Source organism: Hydractinia symbiolongicarpus, chromosome 14 (assembly GCF_029227915.1).
Source record: "Hydractinia symbiolongicarpus strain clone_291-10 chromosome 14, HSymV2.1, whole genome shotgun sequence".
Classification (NCBI taxonomy): domain Eukaryota; kingdom Metazoa; phylum Cnidaria; class Hydrozoa; order Anthoathecata; family Hydractiniidae; genus Hydractinia; species Hydractinia symbiolongicarpus.
Genome location: NC_079888.1, coordinates 12,079,562 through 12,101,091, shown reverse-complemented (window position 1 = coordinate 12,101,091; position 21,530 = coordinate 12,079,562). Strand labels below are relative to the sequence as shown.

Below are 21,530 nucleotides of genomic sequence, written 5' to 3'. Positions count from 1 at the left end.
GATCTGTCCTGCTTACATTACATAATTTTACCAAGGATAAATCGTCATTTGGATATCTGGCGAGAAGGATGGATTCACCATAAAATGTCCTCTGCTAGAGAAAGAACACCAATGCAACTATTTATTGAGGGGTTATTGAACAACCAAAGCCAAGTCAATTACGACGCAGAAAAAGCAGCTCTTATTCAAGTAAGTACATATATTTTGCAAACAAAAACTAAACGCAACAAAATAACAAAATATAAAAAGAATACTTTAATTGGAGAAACTTTCGCGAATGAAGAAATTCGAAAACTTTCGCGAGATAAAGTTTCGCGAATGAAGAAACTAGCACATTTTCGCGAGATAAACTTTCGCGAAAATAGCGAAAACTCGCGAATTCGCGAAAGTTTCTCTCGCGAAAGTTTCTCCAATTAAAGTAGCAAACAACATAGCAACCTTAACAACAAACAAAATAACAAATAAGTTGTTCTCAAAATATAGACTACTATCTTAGAAATGTAAAAAAATGCTTGACTTTTCTACAGGATGACTATGATTTCTATGGGATTGACTGGGATGGTCCCATACTTGACAATAATGACGTGGCTAGAGTAGATGTTCCTGAAGCTTCAACGATATTAACACCTGAACAGATAACAGACTTGAGAAACAGATTCAATCCATTGGAAGACTGCCAAGATTTTGGCATGACCACTTATTTTAATATTCGACGATATTTGTTTTATCAGTAGAATTAAAGCAAAAAAATTTAACAATGGTGCTAAAAAATATTATCCTAATTTATATATATAACTTAAGGTTCAAAAATCCCTCACATTCAAACTGTAGAGCAGAAATTGTGTTGAACTTGAATTCTTCTTTGGAATTGCACTATAGGTAAACGAATTGTGTCAGTGCAGCAGATGACTTTGGATAGACACCTTCATTTTCTTCCATGCAGGTAACATGAATTTTCAGGGCTCGAAATTTAAGAATATTATTATATGATGTTGCAAATTTCAATAGCATTTCCAAGTGCTTAGAACTCATATTTTCGACCGTAAATTTAAACCATGATAATGTATTTCGTTCTCTCTCATTTGATAATTCGGAATATTCAAATTCTAAATCATTAAATGTGAGTGGTTTATCTTCAGAAACAAATGATGATTTGATTATGTTAAAGTTTCTTTTAACTATGTCCATTAAGTTCAGGTATTTTAAGCCTTCATGTATGACTTTAAGTTGCCTCTAACGCTTTAACTCCTCAAAAGTTAACATATATATTAAGGTTTCCCTGTTATGCATAGTGACTGGTAAGCTAGCATCCCACTGTGAACTGTTAACTAATTGTTCAAATGCAGGACCTTCTTCATTCAGGACCATTCATTCAGCTCAGCCACGGAAGCGTTCGGACGTATGTTCCGAGTTGGCTGAATAAGTTGAAAACACAATGGTGGCTTTTTTTTCAATCTGATTTTTACTTTTATTTATTTTTATTTTCTACTTTTAATTTTTAATACTAAACCACAATGGCTTTAAATAGAGCAACACTTAATAGAATGACGAAGGATGAAATCATAGCATTTATGCTCAAACTTCAAGAGAAATTTGACAGCAGTTTAGATGTCATTTCAGCAGACCTAAAAAAAAAGTTCGTAAAAATAGAATCACGTTCAGTCAATGAAGCACTGGCTACAAGAATTACGACACTGGAACGGCGATGTTTTAGTAATGAACAGTACAGTCGACGTGAATGTGTCGAAGTTACTAGAATTGATGAATGGGTTGGTGACGATTACATTGAGGAAAAAGTATGTCAAATTTTTAAAAAAATAGACGTCGACATAACTCCAGATAATATTGAGGCCTGTCACCGCCTAAAGAAACGTGACAGGGTTATAGTAAAATTTTTCCGAAGAAAAGATTGCTTGGAAACACTATACAACAGGTCCAAATTAAAGAATATAGATGGCAGAGTTTTTGATCTAAATGCTGGTGCTAAAATATACATCAAAGAAAGGCTGTGTTCCTAATATAAAAATATCTGGAACAAGTGCAAAAAACTATGGCATAAGTAATGGGACAGTTCGGATTAAAGTTACTGAATTTGGAGATATTACTCCAATAACTCACATCCAAGATCTCAAAAACTTATTCAAGGAAGTAGATATTGATAATTTGTAAGTGATATTTTGGTAATTGTATAAACCCGTGACACGCTCCCTTTTTCGCACCTTTTTTTTCGCGCCTTTTTCCTAGTTTTATTGACTACTTGGTGCATTTTTGCCGTTTTGAATTCCAACAAGTTCCTTAGCCTCATCATCAACAATGGCGTACCTTGCTCTTGTGTCTCAGTATGTGAATCTTTTTGTTCGCTTTGCGATATAAATTTCTATGGTCTTACTTTTTTTTTCTTTTTTTTTCTATTATTGTACATTATGATCTATCCCAAGTGTATAATCATGTGGTTTAGCTAGCTATACCACTTTGTGTTTACAACTTTCTAGAAAGTTAGTCTGTGTCTCTTACCCTAACTAAAAGACACTAGTGTTAAATTTCTAGACAGATTGTTTGTGTTATTACTCTGCTCGTTTGTTTTATTTTGTTTTGTTGTTGTTTTTAGTTTTTTTAGTTTTCTCTTGATTTTTATAGTATTATTTTATATTATAAGCTCCTATAGCCTATAAATGCCACAGTACCCTTGTGGTATTTGTGGCAATTATGTAAGTTCTAATCACAAAGTTGTGCAATGTGATTATTGTAACAAATGGATCCATATTCGTTGTAATGGCCTTGCTAATGGTTGTAATGTAATGGCTGTAATATGGTTGTATGGTTGTATGTATGGTTTTAATGTAATGGTCTTGCTAATAGTGATTATATCTCCCTACAAAATTCCCCTGATGATTAGCACTGTATCGAATGTCGCCCTAAAATTTTTCCTTTACTACATGACGATGCCCCTTCTAATATTGACAAAAGAATCCCATATCTTGTTCCAAATAAACTGTTGAAACCTTTTTTTTACAGTTAGTTTTTGTGGAGATATCTCAAACCAAGGGGGGAATGTAGTTGTTGGGTGCATCCACAGACATCATAGCATGTCAGTGGATGAATTCAATACACTATATTTGTCCCCTTTAATTAGAAACTGTATCCAAAGAAAGGAAAATGTTGATTCTTTTAGGGGAATTTAACATCAACTTATTTAATTGTAACCTTGATAAATCTGTTGCAAAATTTCTTAGATACAACATCCTCTTTCTCCTTGCTTCCTCGTATAATTCTTCCTACTAGAATAACTAATTCCTCCAGCACCCTTATAGATAACATTATTATTATTATTATTATTATTCATCTTTATACAGGTTTATCTACGTCAGTATAATATATACAAGATATATGTAAATGTTACTGTTATCAATGAGAGACCTGTGTAAAACAAAAATAACAAAAATAAAATTTTCGAAGTAAGATTTAAACGGAGAGAAATAAAAATTCGCGGATATTGAAAAATTTAAGAGAATAAACATTGAGAACCATATATGAGAAAATTAAAAATATTGTGAAAGACTTTGTGCGAAAAATTTTCAGGTATATCAAGAAACACGATGTAAGAAACGACGGATGACGTCATCACACAATCCATACATTTTCTCTAATACATCTAACTTTGACAACATGTCTGGTAATATTTGTACTGCAATCTCTGACCACTTGCCTCAGTTTTTAATCTTCCAAAAGAAAGCTGTAATCTGCCCACCTGAGAATAATGCCATTGTCAGAGATTGGAAAAAATTTGATAATGAAAATTTTATCCTCGAAATTATTGACACTAATTGGGAACAAGCCCTTGAAATTGAATCTGATGATGTAAATCTCTCCTTTGATAAATTCATCAACAGGGTGGATGGCCTTCTTGATCAGCATGTGCCCACAAGGTTATTGACAAAGCGTCAAAAAAGCGTGATTCCAATCCTTGGATCACTAAAGGTATCATTAAGTCTATCCAGCAACGTGATCGCCTTTATAAATCCCTTATAAAGGGTAAAGATCCTTCAAAATATATGCCAAAAAATAATGGATGCCCTTGATAATGGCCAATTTGCTTGTGGTGTTTTTGTTGATCTCCAGAAGGCCTTTGACACTGTTAGTCACGAAATTCTCCTGAAAAAACTTTTTCATTATGGTATCAGATAAACTCCTCTTAATCTGTTTTGTTCTTATATTTATCTAGCAGACAACAATTTGTGTCAATTAATGGAACTGAATTTGAGTACAAACTTGTTAGACATGGTGTACCACAAGGATCTGTTTTAGGCCCTCTTCTCTTTCTTATTTATATAAATGATTTAAATTGTGCCATAAAATTTTCCATGGTTCATCACTTTGCTGATGATACCAACCTAATATGTTTTGATAAGTCTTTAAAATATCTTTCTAAAAGAATCATAATGGATCTAAAATTTCTTATCCAATGGCTCAACGCCAACAAAATCTCTCTAAATGCAAGTAAAACTGAATATATCCTGTTTAAGCACAAGCTTAAACCAACAAACTATAACTTCAAATTATTCATAACGGCAAGAAACTCTTCCCCAGTAACTGCATTAAGTACCTTGGTATTCTCTTAGATTCTGATATCAACTGGAAATCTCAGATCAATGCGATTGCGGTTAAACTCAAGAGGGCTAATGAAGCTATAGCTAAACTCTGACACCTTTTTCCACAAAGTGGAACAGAAAACTGTGTACCATGCTATCTTTGGTAGCCATCTTCGTTACTGCAATGCAATTTGGGGCCAACCTGGTCATCACTATATTGATCGTATTTACTGTTTACAACGTTGTGCAGTTAGAGTAATTTCTTTTGCGCAATGCAGAATGACTTCTACCCATCTTTTCTCTATTCTTAATATTTTAAAATTTGCTGATTTGGTTCACTTGAAAAATTTAATTTTTCTGTACAATTTATATCACGGAAAACTCCCAGAGGCACTTCTTGATACTTACAAAGTTGACTTTTCCCACTCTTTCCGGACTCGTGGATCTATTCTTGGTTTGATAAATCCCCCCACTGTGTTAACTAAATCCTTCGGCTTGAACTCTATTCGAAGTCAGTCCATTTATTCATGGAATTTTGTACAAAACGCCTTTCCTTCAACTCAACTAGTGTCTCTCACCTCTCCTAAACTAACTTCTTCTCTGATCCAGTTCTTTTTCTCATTGTACTGCTGAGTTTGTCATCATTTGTTTTCTTTTAATATGTTACTCCGTTTTGCATATGTTTTTGTTTGTTTGTTTTGTTTTGTTGTTTTGTTTTTGTATATTAAGGGTGGCCAGCATCTTTTCATAGCCGTAGGCTAATAATGCTGGTCTCCTTACAGTGATAGCCTAATTTTCTTCGTAAATTTGATATTTATTTGCCTTTTACCTTATGTATGCTATTACTGTAGAATAAATTTTTTTTTTCTTCTTCTTCTTCTTCTTCTTCTTCTTCTTCTTCCTCTTCTTCTTCTTCTTCTTCTTCTTCTTCCATAACAAACACATCATTGATTTCTAGGTCACTTGTGCATTCTTTAATTTTATTTATAAATTGCAACAAATTCCCTGTTGCAGCACTAAGGGGAATTATATCAGCAGTGAGGAAGGTGTTGACATCTTCTTCACTTTTTCCACACATTACAGCATACAATATGAGTGCAAAGCAGAAAATGATGGTCCTTCTAGTAAAATACTCTGTGCAATGGCATCACCAACTATTTTAAACAAAACAAGGTTGCCGGCAGATCTCTTTGGGACCGAATACACACCAATTTGCTCAAATAACTCTGTAACGACACTTTCGAAAAATTTCACAAAAAATTCTATTTTAATTGCACCTGCATCTATGCCATCTTCATTTTTAAAATCAACAAAAAAACTGTCAGTTAGTAAAACCTTTCTGGCAAGGACACATTTATAACACGTAAGACTTTCCCTGTAAGTATTATTTCTTTCAATTTTCAGATAATAGTTTTCCTCTGTTTGGATACGTTTCTGGTATTTTGATATAGTATCAATTAGGGTAGTTGACATCGATGCTGGTGCCATTGTGGTGATGTTGGTGGCGCTCACAAACCTGGTGGTGGAAGAAGCTGAAGGGTTATTTAACATTCTACTACAAAATAATCGCGAAAACTCTGCACCAGCGTTGTCGTTAGATGTTGTGTTTCTTGTAGTTTGGCCAGTATTCAGTGGTTGCTGTAAATTGTCAACCATACTCAACAAAGTTTGTGCACATCTTGTTAAAGCCTCTCGGAAGTTGCTGTTTTCGTGAGCCATATTTTTTTACCAGAATTGCGGGGTAGTCGAACGGGTCTTAGTATGAACCAGGATCCATAATAATCGAGCTTATACAATGGGGGAGCATTATCTGGCTATCAAGAGATACATTTATACACAAAAATTTTTTAAATTTTACTGGATTGTTTCGGCTATGAAAGTTGCGCATTATTATTCGCAGATTTGCCCGCCGTGTAAACAAAAAAATCATTCTTCTGACATCCCACTTCATTAAATCACACTCCGCTTAGTTTCTCCTTCTGTCACGAAAAATAAATCAACTATAATAAATTATGTTTCTTAATGCAATGTGTTTCTTATGTTCAATTTTTACATCACCATTTGTTGATGTAAAATTTACTAGCTCTAACCACTAAGCGCAAATTTTAGTAAATTTTCGTGATGAAAGAAACCTTAATTTTAAATGGGTAGTGCATATCGTGTTGCTGCAAATTACAAAAGGACTCCTTGCTTACCCCATTGTTTGCTTACGTATAAAACATTCTAAGTTTCAAAAGTTAAAGAAAATAATTTTACGGTGTCCATCCTTCGTGTCTTATCACGCTGATAAGAAAAGTAATTTAACGTCATTGCGTAAGCAAATATTTTGAGATATTGCTAAAATTTATTATATGGCTAAGCATGTAGGTTCTAGATGACGAAAAAAATATAATTTTAATGCTCAAAGTTTAATTTTTAAAGCACTTCATCTAACTATTTTACACTTTTCACCAACTATCAGAACGCTCAACTGTTGAACACTATTTTTCATAAGGTAACAAAGTGTGAAATGTCCTTTCTTCACTTTTTTATTACTTTTGTAACACTTCCTAATACAGCGACAAGTTAAAGCCTGTCGTTAACCGAAAATTTTTTTTAAAACATGAGCAAGTAAATGAAAAAACTACAAAATCACTGTGGTTATTTCTGATTCTGATTTAAAAGATATTCCACTTGATTTTATGAAAAACAATACAATAATGCAACATATGATGTGAAGCATGTGCGATAATGTGCAAATTAAAGAAAAGTGAAATGTTTTAGGGTGGAATGGACGATCAATTTTATTCGGTAAAAAAAATGACAAGCGAACTTATAATTTTCACTGCAACTTTATTACCTGACTAATACAGATATTTCGCATGTAAAAATCTAATAATTTAGTTGGTTAAGGCTTATTATGCAAGCTATGCTGAATCAAACTCATAAAATATTCAGCACGCCTCGGATCGGATCGGCACATATTTTTTTAATAGCCAATTTGATCCGTTCCAACCTGAGCCGAACTGGACCCCATATAAATTTTCAAGATGGTAGCTGTATTTACCTACAATGTTTTGCTAAATAGGTTTTGTACAGTCGGGTCAAGCTTTACTAAGGCGTGCGTCTTAACTAGGCCAGCTGTTGGGCACAGCTTTTATAATTTTTCTAACCTCAAAACTTATTAATATCGGTAAATTTTGTATTTGAAAAGCACATACTATTGTTTATGTATTTAATATGTTAGTCTCGGTTGTTTTGAAAACTTCTGCGTGTAAAATTTGGTATTACTTAAATTATGAATAATTGGAATATAAAACATTTGGATTTTAAACTGATCGTTTATTCCACACCTAACAATTCCTACGTGTTACATGTGATGAGTAAGTTTTGATGTCACTATGGACACGAAACAATAGTTTTCCTTTATTATCCAGTGCCAAGTCCACTACTGTCCAGACTAAGACAAACAATAATAGGTATTATGAACATCACGACGCTGAGAGAAATCAAGAAAAATTTATCCAGTGTTAGCGCAATGTCAACCCATTGTTCGTTGAAGCTTTTCTCTTCTGACTCTTTGTGGTTGGTATTATTTGGATGCAAAACCTCTAGTTCCATCTCGGGTTCTTTAGATTTTTCGGTTGGCTTTCTACGCAGCTTGTTGTATATTTCTATGACCAGCTCAGGAGGTTCTGTAGTCTTTCTTGACAAATTGTTAGTTAAAAGAGAAAGTCCTAGTGCTGCACACAACATATAAAATTCGATAATAAAACAAAGTCCAAGCATTGATTTATCATCCGATTTTTCCGGTAGTTCTTCTGATATCACCAGAAGATACACTGTGATACTGAGGAGCACGGTCACGCCGAAACCCATTCGTTCCGTGTCGTATGGTATGTAAAACACCATCAGAAAGAGGAACGCAAGCGAGATCAATGGAAGTAAAATATACATAAAATAGTAGAGGGATAATCGAGACACGACTATTTGATAAACGACAGCGGAGAAGGGCTCATCGCAACAAGGAAAAGTCATGTTTTGATAGTAAATCCTCTTTTCCAGAATTCTCCATTCACCATTCTTAACCATAAAATGTTCTAAAAGAAGATAATTTTGCTGAATAACAATAAGTTTTACTCGATTTACAGTGAATATAAGTTTATGTTTAAAAGAACAAATACAAAAAAAGTTTAAAACTCTATTGTAAAATTTATGCTTTTCGGGAAGTAGCTATTGCAATTTTTGGATATGTGTAAATAAATTTTTTGAACTTTGAAAACTGCTAAAAATAATGGAAGACTGCAAAGTGTTGTATTTAATATATACATATTTATTGGTCACCAAATGGTTATCACGAAGTTGTTAGGACAAATATGGGTACTAGGGATAAAATACAGACCAGATTTGGACGAAATATTAATCCATTGCCATGACGTCTATATTTTCTACAAGTTAAATAGCGTAGGTGTTCATTTTTCTGAAAAAGCAGATCTTTTTATTTATATCGTTAAAATTTTCTTGCAGGAATGGCCTGATTTTTAATTTCAATAAAGTGATTAAAATTCATTTTTTTACATCGAATCATTTTATGGTACACATTCAACAAATATACCAATAATTAAGGTTGTAGCATTGGTGACGCATGAGAAATTAAAGTATATTGTAAAATGGGAAAAATTATAGGTATGTGAGACACCATCTCCAATCCCTTGGACAATTATTTTTCTACCCGGAGTAAGTTTGTGTTAAGGCATTCCACAATTGTACCAAGTTTCATCACTGAAATATAAGTAGTTTGGGATTTATGGCCAAGGTATAATAGAATTAAAGTTCCCCGACGAAACAAAATAATGAGTGTATATATGTCATGCTGAGGGTAAATAGATTTGATAAACCCTTTTTTCAATTATCCCGCATATAGAGGAAAAGATACTAAGAGGGTAAAATTTGCCATCGGGGTGACAATGTAGGCTTTAGCTGACACATTTGAAACGCAAAACATTCACTAGTTGATTGTTAATCCATTTAGTATCGATTAAACATTTACTGAGAGTTTATAGTGGTTGTTCATTTTTAGTTCATTTTTTCCAAGTTGCATCGACGATACGACAGCGTACAGGTAAATCAGTGTTCGGAAGTATGATCTGAAAACGCACTTCTTTCCTGCAACATGACGAACCGAATTCCAACATACGAGAACTGACAGTTGTCAACACCATTTTGTGTACACACTGGTTTATGAAACTAGAGCTTATCTGGTAATCGATGTTTATGACTAGTGGAATTGTATTGGCAAGGTGTTCGAATGTTGAACTATGTAATGAATTCAACAGTACAACTTTGTCTGCTTGTTCAGTTTTAATGAAGCTATTTCCATCGCTATTGCATTGCCATGGTATTGGAATATGCATGTTGAACTAATAGATGATTTCAACATTGGTATTAAATTTTGAATGAAGGACAATGACGTGTGTTGTACTTTATTCCAAATAGCACTTCATACTCGATAAAAAGTGCACGAGATGTAATTTGAAAATTAACTACACATTGCTGTATTCGACATGTACGCCATATCTCAGAAAAACGCTTTATTAAACTTTCAGAGATGGTTATTAATTAATGTTCCACCTTGCAACAAACGGAATACAGAAGATGCTTCTTCATTGTTCAGGGTTCAGTAAAGTTCTTCTTATCTAACATGCAAGTGGTTGGATACTATTCCATTTTCAGTATCATATCAATATCAGCTTCACTATTTAAGTCCTTAATTTTGCCACTTTCAAAGTACATCCACATATTTTACAACATTTTTACAACGTTAAATGATACTCAACATTTCAAGTGAGTGGAAATAAAGAAGCTAGCTGGCTATCACTCATGTGACAAATTTACTCAGAAAAGCTTATCAGATCAGAACATTACCATGACAGAAATGCCCTTCTAGTTCATCTCGCTGAAAACGCCATCATGAAAAAAAACTTTATGTTTACGACAGCATATTCTGCTTTTATGACAAGGGGGTAACATATGAGGAGAATAAAGAAGTAACAATACAACCTACTAGGGTCCCGTATGAATGCCCCTTTACCCTAAATGTAACCTTTTTAATACTTTTATAACTTTTAAATAATTTTGTGTGAACTATAATGTGTCAAAAATTGAGATATATTTCGGGTACAGCCCCCGGGATTCTTTTTCAACACAAAGCAAGCCGGTCTGAACCCTGATTGGTGGTCCTTTCAGTCACAAAAAATACTCGAACCTGATTGGTTGCATTATACGTCATTACAAGAAGTTGCCCCCGCAACGGAAACGGCATCGATGGCGTTTTAGTCAAATTCCTGGACGAAGAAAAAAAGAAAAAGGAGGGAAATCGGCCGGCTTCAATAAGAATTCGGATCCGATCCGAAATCTTAATAATCAATGAGAAATATTTAATTTTTAAAAACATGCTACCTTTCACTTCTTCTTTCTGTGTCCAAGCTGAGAGATCGATTTGATGGAATGTATATGTCCAGGAACCAAACGTGATGTTGCAAGTCTAACGAGAAGCAGTTTAAGTGTGTATTTTCAACCGTTTTTGTTACATTACATTTGACTTAACGTTACTGTGGGTAGTGGTAACGACTTTTGTATCCGTAACATTGCTAGTTTGAGTTTGAATTGGCACTTATTAAACTTTGAAGCATATAAAAATGCTTTCACCCTTTTTGTCACTGGTTAGTGATACATGCAAGGAAATTGGTACAATGGTTTACATATCCCTAGCTAGATATATCTAATGAACCGACTTGTTGTTTAATTTTTTTCTTTTTAATTATTGTTATATCGCAGTCAGAGCTAATTCCTTTTCAGATACGCTGTTGTCATGGAAGCAAATATTTCACGTACTTGCTGATCAATAGGAAACCAGGTGACATCAAAGCTGCACGATACTTTCCAAGTGACTGGTGCAATCCATAATACGTCTCCATTTGAGTAAATAGTAACTTTGGTTCTGTAGTAGTCTGTGTGTGAATTACTTTCTTCGTCTGCACTAAAAGATGTGTATCACAACACAACTTAAAACTGAACAACTTGTTCATGGATGTTCAAATGAGTATTTCTCTCCGCAGAAATATTATTGTACAGAAACAAGAGCATTTACCTTTCTTAACAAATACACAAAGTGAACTATTTTTATTACGAAAACTTCCCATCATGAAAACTCTGAGTCTGGAACAAACCTCTTACCGTAAATTTTCTTCCCACATCTTTTTTTATCTTAAATTTTCCAAAGCTTAAACAAATTTCCAGTCCCTTGCAGCGTGAAAACAAAGATACACTTACGTATTGTACACAACAACATCTGGTGTCCAAATTTTGTCACTACCCATTGTAACGTATCTTAAATTGCCATATTCGGATTTATTCCATCTAAGTTGTGCATCATTCCATCTCTGAGTAAAAAAAGAGAGTCGCTTCTATCTAGCGTGAATATTTAAGTAACTGCCTGCAGCATAATACTTTTGGAATACGCATCGTTTAATCAACACAGGTGGCGGGTTTGTATTTAAATCCTGTAGTTATGCTTGTGTGCATTTGTCGTAACTTGTCCCTGGCCCGTCAAACTTTCCTTCCATAATTTTTTTAACGTCTATGTTTGGAGCGTAAACAATTCAATAAAATAATGTATTGGATCAGGTGCTTTTTTAACGGGTAAATAAATTTTACAGTTAAAAGGAGTTTTGTTGACGGCGTCAATTTGTTCCTTCAGAAATAGGAAATTTTTTTTGGAAATAAGATGAATTTAAAAAAGAACAAGATAGCTGTACAGCTATGAAGATGTGGAACCAATGTTATGACGGAGCTGGGGTTTTTTTGTTACTCTAGGATACACAAAGCCTATTTCTAATCATCAACGTATTGCAAACCAATAAAAACTTAAGCCTCGCTTGCCTAGCATTTGCAACAGGTGATGCTAGACTAATTATTAAAAATCGTTTTTATTACTTTTCACAAACTCAAGACTGAAACATAATGAAATGGAAATGTTACATCATTTTTTTAAGTAAATAAGGTTTCTAATAAAAGTTAAAAGTTGTACCAGCAAAAGCATGTTTTAATAACACAATTTCACTGCATAAGAGCTAGTTTATGTCAATAAAATATATACAGCATTGAGAAAACACTTTAAAGCATCGAAGATAAGAAATTCATTAGGGCAACAAAAGGTTGACATTGCAATTTAGGTAGTATAACTAATGCTTGGTGCTTGTTTTACAGAGGAAAAATTAAACCGGGTGGCTAAATTGTAGAACCCTCCTGTTTAGTCACTGAGCTCAATAATGATATGCATATTTTATTTAAACTGGTAGCCGAATTGTTATTTTGTACCAAGGACGCCTGTAAAAGGATGACAGGGAGATATATCTTGGGCGAAAATCTAAAGATATCTGCGATAGTCAACCGTTGTTTTATGGGTTGAAGGCTAGTCTAATAGAATACCCTTTGAGACATGATCTGCAGAAAATTTCAACAAATCTGAGCAATTTCAGACTAGTTCCATTGTGATGTGGCGTTGTATATATTCCTAAGATCTTTTGCACAAATCGACAGGCAAAATAAACTTAAACATTCTGGGACGTTTGTAGAACTCGTCCGTATAAAGAAGAAAATATGGTGCCATTTGTTTAAAGGTTACTATACAAGATTAGCTGTAAGCCTCACAGAAAAATCCTCTAACAGTTCATAGAAACAAATATGAGAAATTATTATATCCAAGAACATACAAAAATGTACAATAAAAACACACAAAGGTTCTTTCTTTTTATTGTACATTCTTGTGTGTTCTTGTATATAATAATTGTACTATGGCGAACAAAACAATTTTAAAAATATGAGGAATTTACGAAATTTGAACATACCATCATTGTGAAAGCATTGACGGTAAGTACTTGTTCTCTCATGTCCTGTAACACATAAAACATCATTTTTATTCAACTTGGTTTTAGCCACATCTTTGTCCAGGTAAAACCAAATTGGTACACGAAGTACTGAGTATATTCATAAAGAAATAATAGTTTATTTACTTACAATTTTTATATAACAATTTATAGCTTGCAAGAAAGATTGTACAAATGGAGTTTTTTAATACATTCTAATGCCCGAACAAACTTGCTAGTGTCAGATAACACAAAATTATTTCAGGACGAAACTTTTCCTCTAAAATGGTATAATCAATGCAACATTGATAATGAAGCATCTTTGTTCTCATTTAAGTATCGTGTATTTTTAAGCAATCTTTTAACGCGTTATTGTTGAAATTTTACCTAACGATTTTTACCAATCAAAAAGTCCTAGCACACTGTATTAGTTAACATTTAACATTTAACATTTAACGTTTTTTAGTTTAGGAACACATTAACCGTGATGTTGTCTTACCATTAAAAATATCATCGCAATTATATACTCACCAATTTAATGAGTTTTTGTATTCGAACACCGAACTTCACTTTTACAGGCTCTCCGTGTTTAGGTTCCGGAAGTACATCAAGTATAATTCCTTCTAATAGATTAGTATGCAGAAGCTTTTCATATTTCAGGGATAAAACTCCTAAAGAAAGAAGAATACGACAAAAACAAAGTAAACAATAACGACGATGATGGCGGCGGCGACAGCAAGAGAACCAATCAACCAACCTGATATACAAACGGTGGTCATCAAAATATGAGCCAGCAGCATGTTTCAGTTATAAATCTAAGATTTACCCTAAAATTAAGACAAAAAAGATTCTATGTTGCATACATTTCCTACTTTGTTTTATCATCCTGTCTTGATTTGTACCCTTTGTCCTGATGTATAATCTGTAGAAGCCAACCTGGGTTGTAATTCTTTATTGCAGCGATTTCTCAATTTTAAAATTTGGGTGATGCCAGTTAGTTAAAGATGATGTCGTCATATATTTGAGAATATAAAGGGGTAAATCTGTGGAACATAAACTTTGGAATAAAAAGACTTTCAAACGACTTAAATCTGTAAAATAACCTGATTAACGCATAAAAAGGCTATAATATGAACTCTTAATAAGGATAATTAAGGAAATAAAAAAAATTTGTGTGTTTTTTTTTCTCGTGTAATGTTACGTCTGTCCTCTAGATCGATGAGACAAGACAAACGTGATATTACACCAAAATTTGTTAGACTCTCGGGAGCAAACTAAAATGATTAAAAGTCTCCAATTTCTAATCCCTAAAACGGTATACTTGACAAGTAATGGGGGAATATTAAGAGGGCAGTTAAGGAGAGGGGGCGAAATTAGGTTAAAAATAACTAGTATTTGAAACTAAGGACAGTTAAAGCTTACTTGAACAATGTATAAAGATTTTGGTGGAATATATGATAAACTAGAAAGTTCAAAACATTGTCTGCATTATGTTCTCAGTTTTTATTCGATTTCTAAAAAGACAAAAACCAAATACTCTCTGTCTGCGCTTTTTTGGATATCATCTAAACAGCATGTTCCTCCTTATCTCTGACTGTGACTACGTTACCACAGAAGGTTATAATAATGTTCTAACTCGTTTCCTCGACAGAAGCAGAAGCGTGACCTTCAGATTTAAGATAATAATTCGAATTCGCTACCACTACACCATGTCCACTGTAGATTACAATAAGTTAAAAATTCTAATCACTATAAACACGTTCCTTTTTTTTCTAACACTCTTTTTAGGTAGAACGTAGGAAGTGTTTCAACATTCCTGCTATATGCATATATTCTTCCAAGTTGGGCGTAAAAATACAAAAGTATCACCCAAAATTTTAAACTCGCAGTTGGCAAATGGTACATTTAATATTTCATAGGAAATACAACCGTTTGTGATATTTTGCAATTAATTTTGGCGAAAAAAATTAGATGTTGAAAGGTTTCCATAAATGACAGCTTTATTGTTTAGAGGATAGTTCACATTATATCAAGCACATGTTGTTTATTTATATACAGTTGTAATTCAACTCCATTATTATAATGGTCTGTTATAAAACGTCAGACGAGCCTATAATTCTAACTCTCTACAAATTAAACGAATTATTTGATCCTATGGACTTATAATTATAGAGAGTCGTTCACTGTGTATCCAAAGTCCAGACATTTTCTACTTGTACTTTAAACTTTTTTTGTGATCTATTTATTGCACAACGTTATCTACAAACGTTGAGCGAAGTGCAATATTAATAAAGGATGACTTGTCCGTAACCTTAAATTAGTAAAACTACTTACCGCTAAACGATTGTCAGTATGCACGGTATCAACGTTTCTCTTAACAAATTTTACGATTTCGCGCACCAAACTTCCAGACTGTAAACTTATAAAATGTGAAACGATAGGGTAAGACGTCTTTTAATTAAATGCAGAATAAAAAGATTAAATCCTCCATTAGAAAATTAAAGATATGACAGTATTGAAATTAAATTTGCTGTCAAACAGTGTGAGGATTCGTTTTTTAATTAACATGGATTATATTTTTGTGACATTGTAATGGATTTGTGGTTCCTTGTTTCGTAGCTCATTTCACACAAACAGATATGGTAATGCAATTATAAACATGGTATATTTTTATATAAGTTTCTGTTCCCGTTATATAAATTCATATAAACTAATAATTTAAATTACATGTTAAAAAAGTGCAATTTACTCAGCATTTTTGTATTTCCGGTCTGCGTATGTAATTTTCCGTTACCAAGTACAAATGTGTTTGTCCAGTGAACTCTCTTTATCGTGAATATCGAAACTTCTTTCTATCTCAAAAAAATCCTGTTCTCTTAAACATTTGTGTACGCTCTAAAATATTTTCCTCTCTGTATCTCGAATTTTTCTCTATCTCCAACAAAAATCCTGGTCCCATCTCGAACGTTCTTGTGGCTAAAGGTTAATCTCACAACAAATAGAACAAAAAGTTTAAAAAATTCGAATGCGCCTAAAACATTTAAAATTTAAAATCTGAACACAAACAACAAAAGAACGATTGCTTTGTTTTGCTAGATCGTCAAGATGTCAGCCGTCCAAAGGATACTTGAAAACAAAACTCCGGTTTAAAAATAGTGCGAAATATTTCGTAAAATTGAAAATAGTAAGTCAAACAAGGAGGCATCAAAGTCTCTTGTGTCAAAATGATGTTTTCATTGAATATACTTGTTATCTTGAAGAAAAATTATTATAGTCGCCGTCAAAATTTAAGAAACTTGTTAAGAAAGTTTTTTTTTTCTAGTAAAATGAGCACAGAATTTAACTTTCAGATGTTGACTATTGCTTGATTTCTTATAAAAAAAAGTGTACACCAAAATCAAGTTTTCAGCGGGGGAAAAATTTGAGCATTGAGGGCGAAAACAAGATCTTAAATCATCTTGGAGACTCGAATATAAAAACGACAGAAAAGTACCTAACAAGAATTTGATATTCAATGTTTATTTTACTTAAGCAAGTACCTTGCTTTTAAATCAAGTTTTTTTAGTATAAGAAACTTTGAACTTTTTAACCTAGCCCGTTAGCTAGCTATTTTTTAAAATCTATACAGAATCATATCAAAGTATTGCATATAAAGCAAGTTGAAGCCAACAACAACAACTTTAAAATCTTTTAAGAGATATTAATTACCTTCTTAAGACTATATATAGTATATAGCATTTTGGTATAGTAACAAATACAGTCCCTTGTGTTGTCTTGCTTCTTCATCAAAACAAACTATTGATTATACTGTTATGTAGCCAAAACAGCCAAAAAAAAAAACACTAAGAAATAATGTCTCTATTCTTAGAAAATTCCATTAAAAAGATAGCAAATTATATAAAAGTAATTATTCATTATCAGATTGTCTACGCTATTTTAAAAAAGTGAGTTTAATTTGTTGTACATTCACCTTCCTGGTGGCTGGTTATTACACAATGTTATTCACAATGAGCGAGGATGAAGAATAATATCAAAGCTGGAGATCTTGCGTGACTTGTTTTTTTACTCATGAACTACAAATCATTTTGCTATAAAACTTGGCACACTTATAATTCAAAAAAATGTTTTTTTCCAATTCAAAACATCAATTTCTTCTTTTTTTACAAAAGTAAGTATATTTCTCAATATGAAGAATTAATCACAATAGGAATAAGATTGGCTTTTAATTTGAGTCTTATGACGTCATTACCACCTGTAGTGACGTCATCAAAAAAATGAATTTTTTGAAAATCTGGTCCGTAAAATATCAATTTTGATCCGTAAATTATATATTCTGGTCTGTAAATTACACATATAGTCTTCATTTTATCTTACACGTGTGATTACTTTCAAATGTTTATCAACTGAATAATTTTTGACTAAAGATTTAGCAAAGAAGGAGATAACAAAAAAATATTTCCAAATGTTCGTATTAGCACAATGTGAGTTAATATTTTAAGAAAAATACGCATTTTTTTATTTGAAACATGTTTCGACATTATCTTCAGTCAATATAATGAAAAATTACAAGTTGTCATAAATATAAATACAAAACTCGTTAAAATAATGAGTATATACGTAATACAATGGAAAGTAATTAAAGAATATTAATATATAATAAAAACTTTTACAGAGTAATAGATGAAAGAACATAATAAAAAACCATTAACGGCTTCATAGAGAAAGCGGTGAAAAAAGAAAGTGTGACGGAAGGAGACAAAAGAAAAAGTGTAGGTACCAGAGAATAAATGTTAGACTATTAGGGTTTTGTCAACATACTTAACCTGTTTATTTAAATCTGGATTTTTCCTACTTATATGCAACCCTTCTTTCAATTTGAGTTGCCATTTTGTTTATGCATAATCTAGAATAGAAAAAGATTCAACAGTAGCATTATCAAAACATTCCTTTTTCTCTCGAATGTGTTTGTACACATGAGAGTTTTTATCTTTCTTCAAATGTTCGTCAATACGTTGTCCAATATGTCTGGTGGTTTCACCAATATAACAGGTGGTGGCACAAGCAAATTTATAGACAACGTTTGATTTTAAATGCTTAGGAATTTTATCTTTAGTTGAGAATAAGCTACCTATTTTAAATGATTGAAAAACAATTTTTATGAAACGTGATTTGCAATACTTTTTAATAACCTTGTTAATTTTTATGTTTACTTGTTTGGACGAGTTACCGATAAATGGAAGCTTAAAGTAGTGTGTATCGTCCGCCTCATTTACGCTCTTATTTTCACTGTGTTTATTATTTAGGTAATAACAAATTATTTTATTAATTAAATACTCAAGATAAAGGTTACGCTTTAAAATAATTTTAATATCGGTTAGATCGGTGTGAAACCCTAGCTAAGTGTTATTTAATTTGAATGCTCTATCGATTAAACATTCAGGGGCGTAGACAGCGTCAGTCAGGCTCTGCGATCGACTTACCTACTAGTTTCATTTCAACACGTCGTTTTTTCCACCGCCACCGCCAACACATGGATGGGCGCACCAATTGTGCATCGGCACAAATTTTTTCCCGGGCGGCGCACACAAGCTTCGCGCTTCGCACGTCGTTTTCGCAGTATTTAACAGTATCCACTTTGTTTTGCAGGCTGAGGTGTTGAATCTCTACTTTGTTTCGCAGATAGTCCTTTTCGCAGGATTACCTGCGAAAATTATGCCTATGTACGGTCTTATGTCTTCCATTTATGGTAATTTTGGACGCATCCTATTGGCTAGTAAATTTCGCAGAGAGGTTAAAAATTCGCTCCATATATGGCTATAGAAAATACGCAAAAAAGTAAAAAAAAACAAGGCTAGCGAAGTTGTGAAGGTGAAGAAAGCATGATGTTGCTGTCAAATCAAGCGTGGATCAGTATTTAGCTTTATAACTTGTATAGAGCTTCATGAAAATTCTCTATACTCGAACCATCCAATTTTTGTATCTGTATGTTAATCTTCAGATTTGTTTTTCTGTGTAGAAAGCACTTTCAAGTTTTCAGTTAGCTAGCCATTCGTCCTCTTCTGTAACACTGTGTAGACAGCAGATCTTGTAGCTATACAGAAGAAAGCTATTCTTATAACTCCTTATAGCAGTTTATTTAAGAGAAATATTTTAACTTTTTATCCTGATTGTGGTCAGCTATGATTCAACACGGTTTTAAATCAGAAGATTTTTCCTCATCTGCCTTCAAATAAAAATTTACAACCAGTTTTTATTTTATTTTGCGATAATGACAAACATTCTGGGCAATTTAAACCTAATCCCTTCAGTTTCTTTAAGTTTGAGTAAAGCTATGTTAAAGCGTTCTGCTCAAAATTTTAAGCTAGGTTGTCATACGTTATGATAACAAAGCAAAAGAAAAAAAAAGGAAACGTGTGTATCATCTCGAAGTTGTTCCTTTTGCATTAGCCCAAACGTTAGTTAATCAATGCTGTACTTCAACTACTAATGACGAGACTTCTTCCATTTGTAAAAAGCAAACCTTTAACTTAAAATCTTTTGCGTCAAAGGGCTTTCTAAATCGAAACCTATTAAACCTAAACAAGTTTTATCTGCAGAACCTTGGTAGATTCATTCCCTTCAGGTTCTATTAACGGTATTGGAAAATATAATGTAGGCACTCACTACGACAAGCTCCACACCTCAGTGATTACGATTAATTTTCCCATTGTAACTTGCGAGGGGACGTCTTAAGGTTTGTTCATTGTAGTGAAGGCTCTCAGGTTTGTCTTTTTCAAAGGTCATTTTAAAAACCTTATGAACTTTTTCTTGATTTATATACAGAATTGATAAGGTCAATGTTATGACGATACTGGCAATGTATCAGTTAAAATTAATAGTTGTCATGCTAACATTTTATAGCAAAACAGATTAGCTTTATACATATCCTCGTTCTTCTCATTGTTTAAATTTAGTTTAGTCTGTAATTCATGCTTTGTACATTATTTCTAAAACATGATGAATCGAATCAAACGTAACATATTTTTACAAATTTTCCAAAAGAAGGTTAAAATTTTTACGCAAGAATGTTCCTTACTTAACTAATAATCCCAACTATGCCCATAATTTTAATATTTGTAACACGATGTGTGGAACGTATTACGGAGTTTCATACCGCGCAGGTCTGGGCGCTAGTGAAGCGCTTTGTAGGGAAAAATTTTTGGCTTGTTTTCATTTGTCTCGATAGCCCAAATAATTTTCATGGTCAGTTTTTCACAACTATTCTGGTTAGTGCTGCGAAAAGAGGCAGAAATGCAAAATCCTGCCTGGTGTTTCTTCAACTAATTTTTTACGTTAACCGATGTTTTGCTTTTTAATAACAAGTTTAATTGGTGTTGCTAACCCTCTTTGTGGTATATTGACGTGGGTAAGATGTTGGAATCAAAGAATACATAAATTACTGACTTTTATAGAGAGGCAAGAGAAGACATGTTGTTGATGTTGGTTTTAGGGGTTAGCTTCCTGAAGTTGCAAGCTACATATACCATGCCTTGTGTGTTGTGAGGAATAAAGTAATGGTTAAAAAGAAACACTATTCTATCATTATCAGTGCACTTTGGCAAGAAGAAGAAAAAATTAAAGCTAGCTATAGAAAGACTTAAAGGAAGGTTTTTTTACAGTAAGCTATAGCTAGCTAGCTATATATGGATCTGCAAGTTTGAAATGGATTAACGTGGAAGAGCATTTAATAAAGGATTTATTTGCAAAGTATAGCTAACTAGTTATATAAAAAAGAGCACAGATGAAATCGACTGATAATAAAATACACACTTCAATGATATAATGACTGGCTTTGACTTTTCGTTAGAAATTATTGTAGATAAATATTACATAACTAGCTAGGGATATATATAATAGCATGTTACACTGTATTACTGTGTTCTTAATTTTGGTAAAATGCAAAAATAAATTTAGGCAAGGTCCACTTTTACAATTTTGTGATAGCTATAGTAATTTTGGTACATAAACATTTGGCAACCGAAAGTATTTTACTAAA

At 32.9% G+C, this 21,530-nt stretch overlaps 2 protein-coding genes across 2 annotated transcripts; one reads left to right on the top strand and one right to left on the bottom strand.

Moving 5' to 3' along the window:
• Nucleotides 1–2,672: 2,672 nt before the first annotated feature.
• Nucleotides 2,673–5,340, top strand: LOC130625172 (uncharacterized). The gene is made up of 7 exons (XM_057440240.1): nucleotides 2,673–2,823; nucleotides 3,016–3,138; nucleotides 3,234–3,367; nucleotides 3,580–3,926; nucleotides 4,223–4,599; nucleotides 4,720–5,212; nucleotides 5,319–5,340. Exons 1-7 carry the CDS (start codon nucleotides 2,673–2,675, stop codon nucleotides 5,338–5,340), a joined length of 1,647 nt encoding a protein of 548 aa, XP_057296223.1.
• A 2,329-nt stretch (nucleotides 5,341–7,669) lies between these two features.
• LOC130626082 (neuronal acetylcholine receptor subunit alpha-5-like) lies at nucleotides 7,670–16,032 on the bottom strand. The gene is made up of 7 exons (XM_057441189.1): nucleotides 14,253–16,032; nucleotides 14,027–14,166; nucleotides 13,478–13,522; nucleotides 11,901–12,010; nucleotides 11,463–11,607; nucleotides 11,028–11,112; nucleotides 7,670–8,668 (listed from the first exon to the last, which is right to left on the bottom strand). The coding sequence occupies exons 1-7, from the start codon at nucleotides 14,293–14,295 to the stop codon at nucleotides 7,998–8,000; spliced, it is 1,239 nt and encodes a 412-aa protein (XP_057297172.1). The 5' UTR covers nucleotides 14,296–16,032; the 3' UTR covers nucleotides 7,670–7,997.
• Between the last annotated feature and the right edge of the window lie 5,498 nt (nucleotides 16,033–21,530).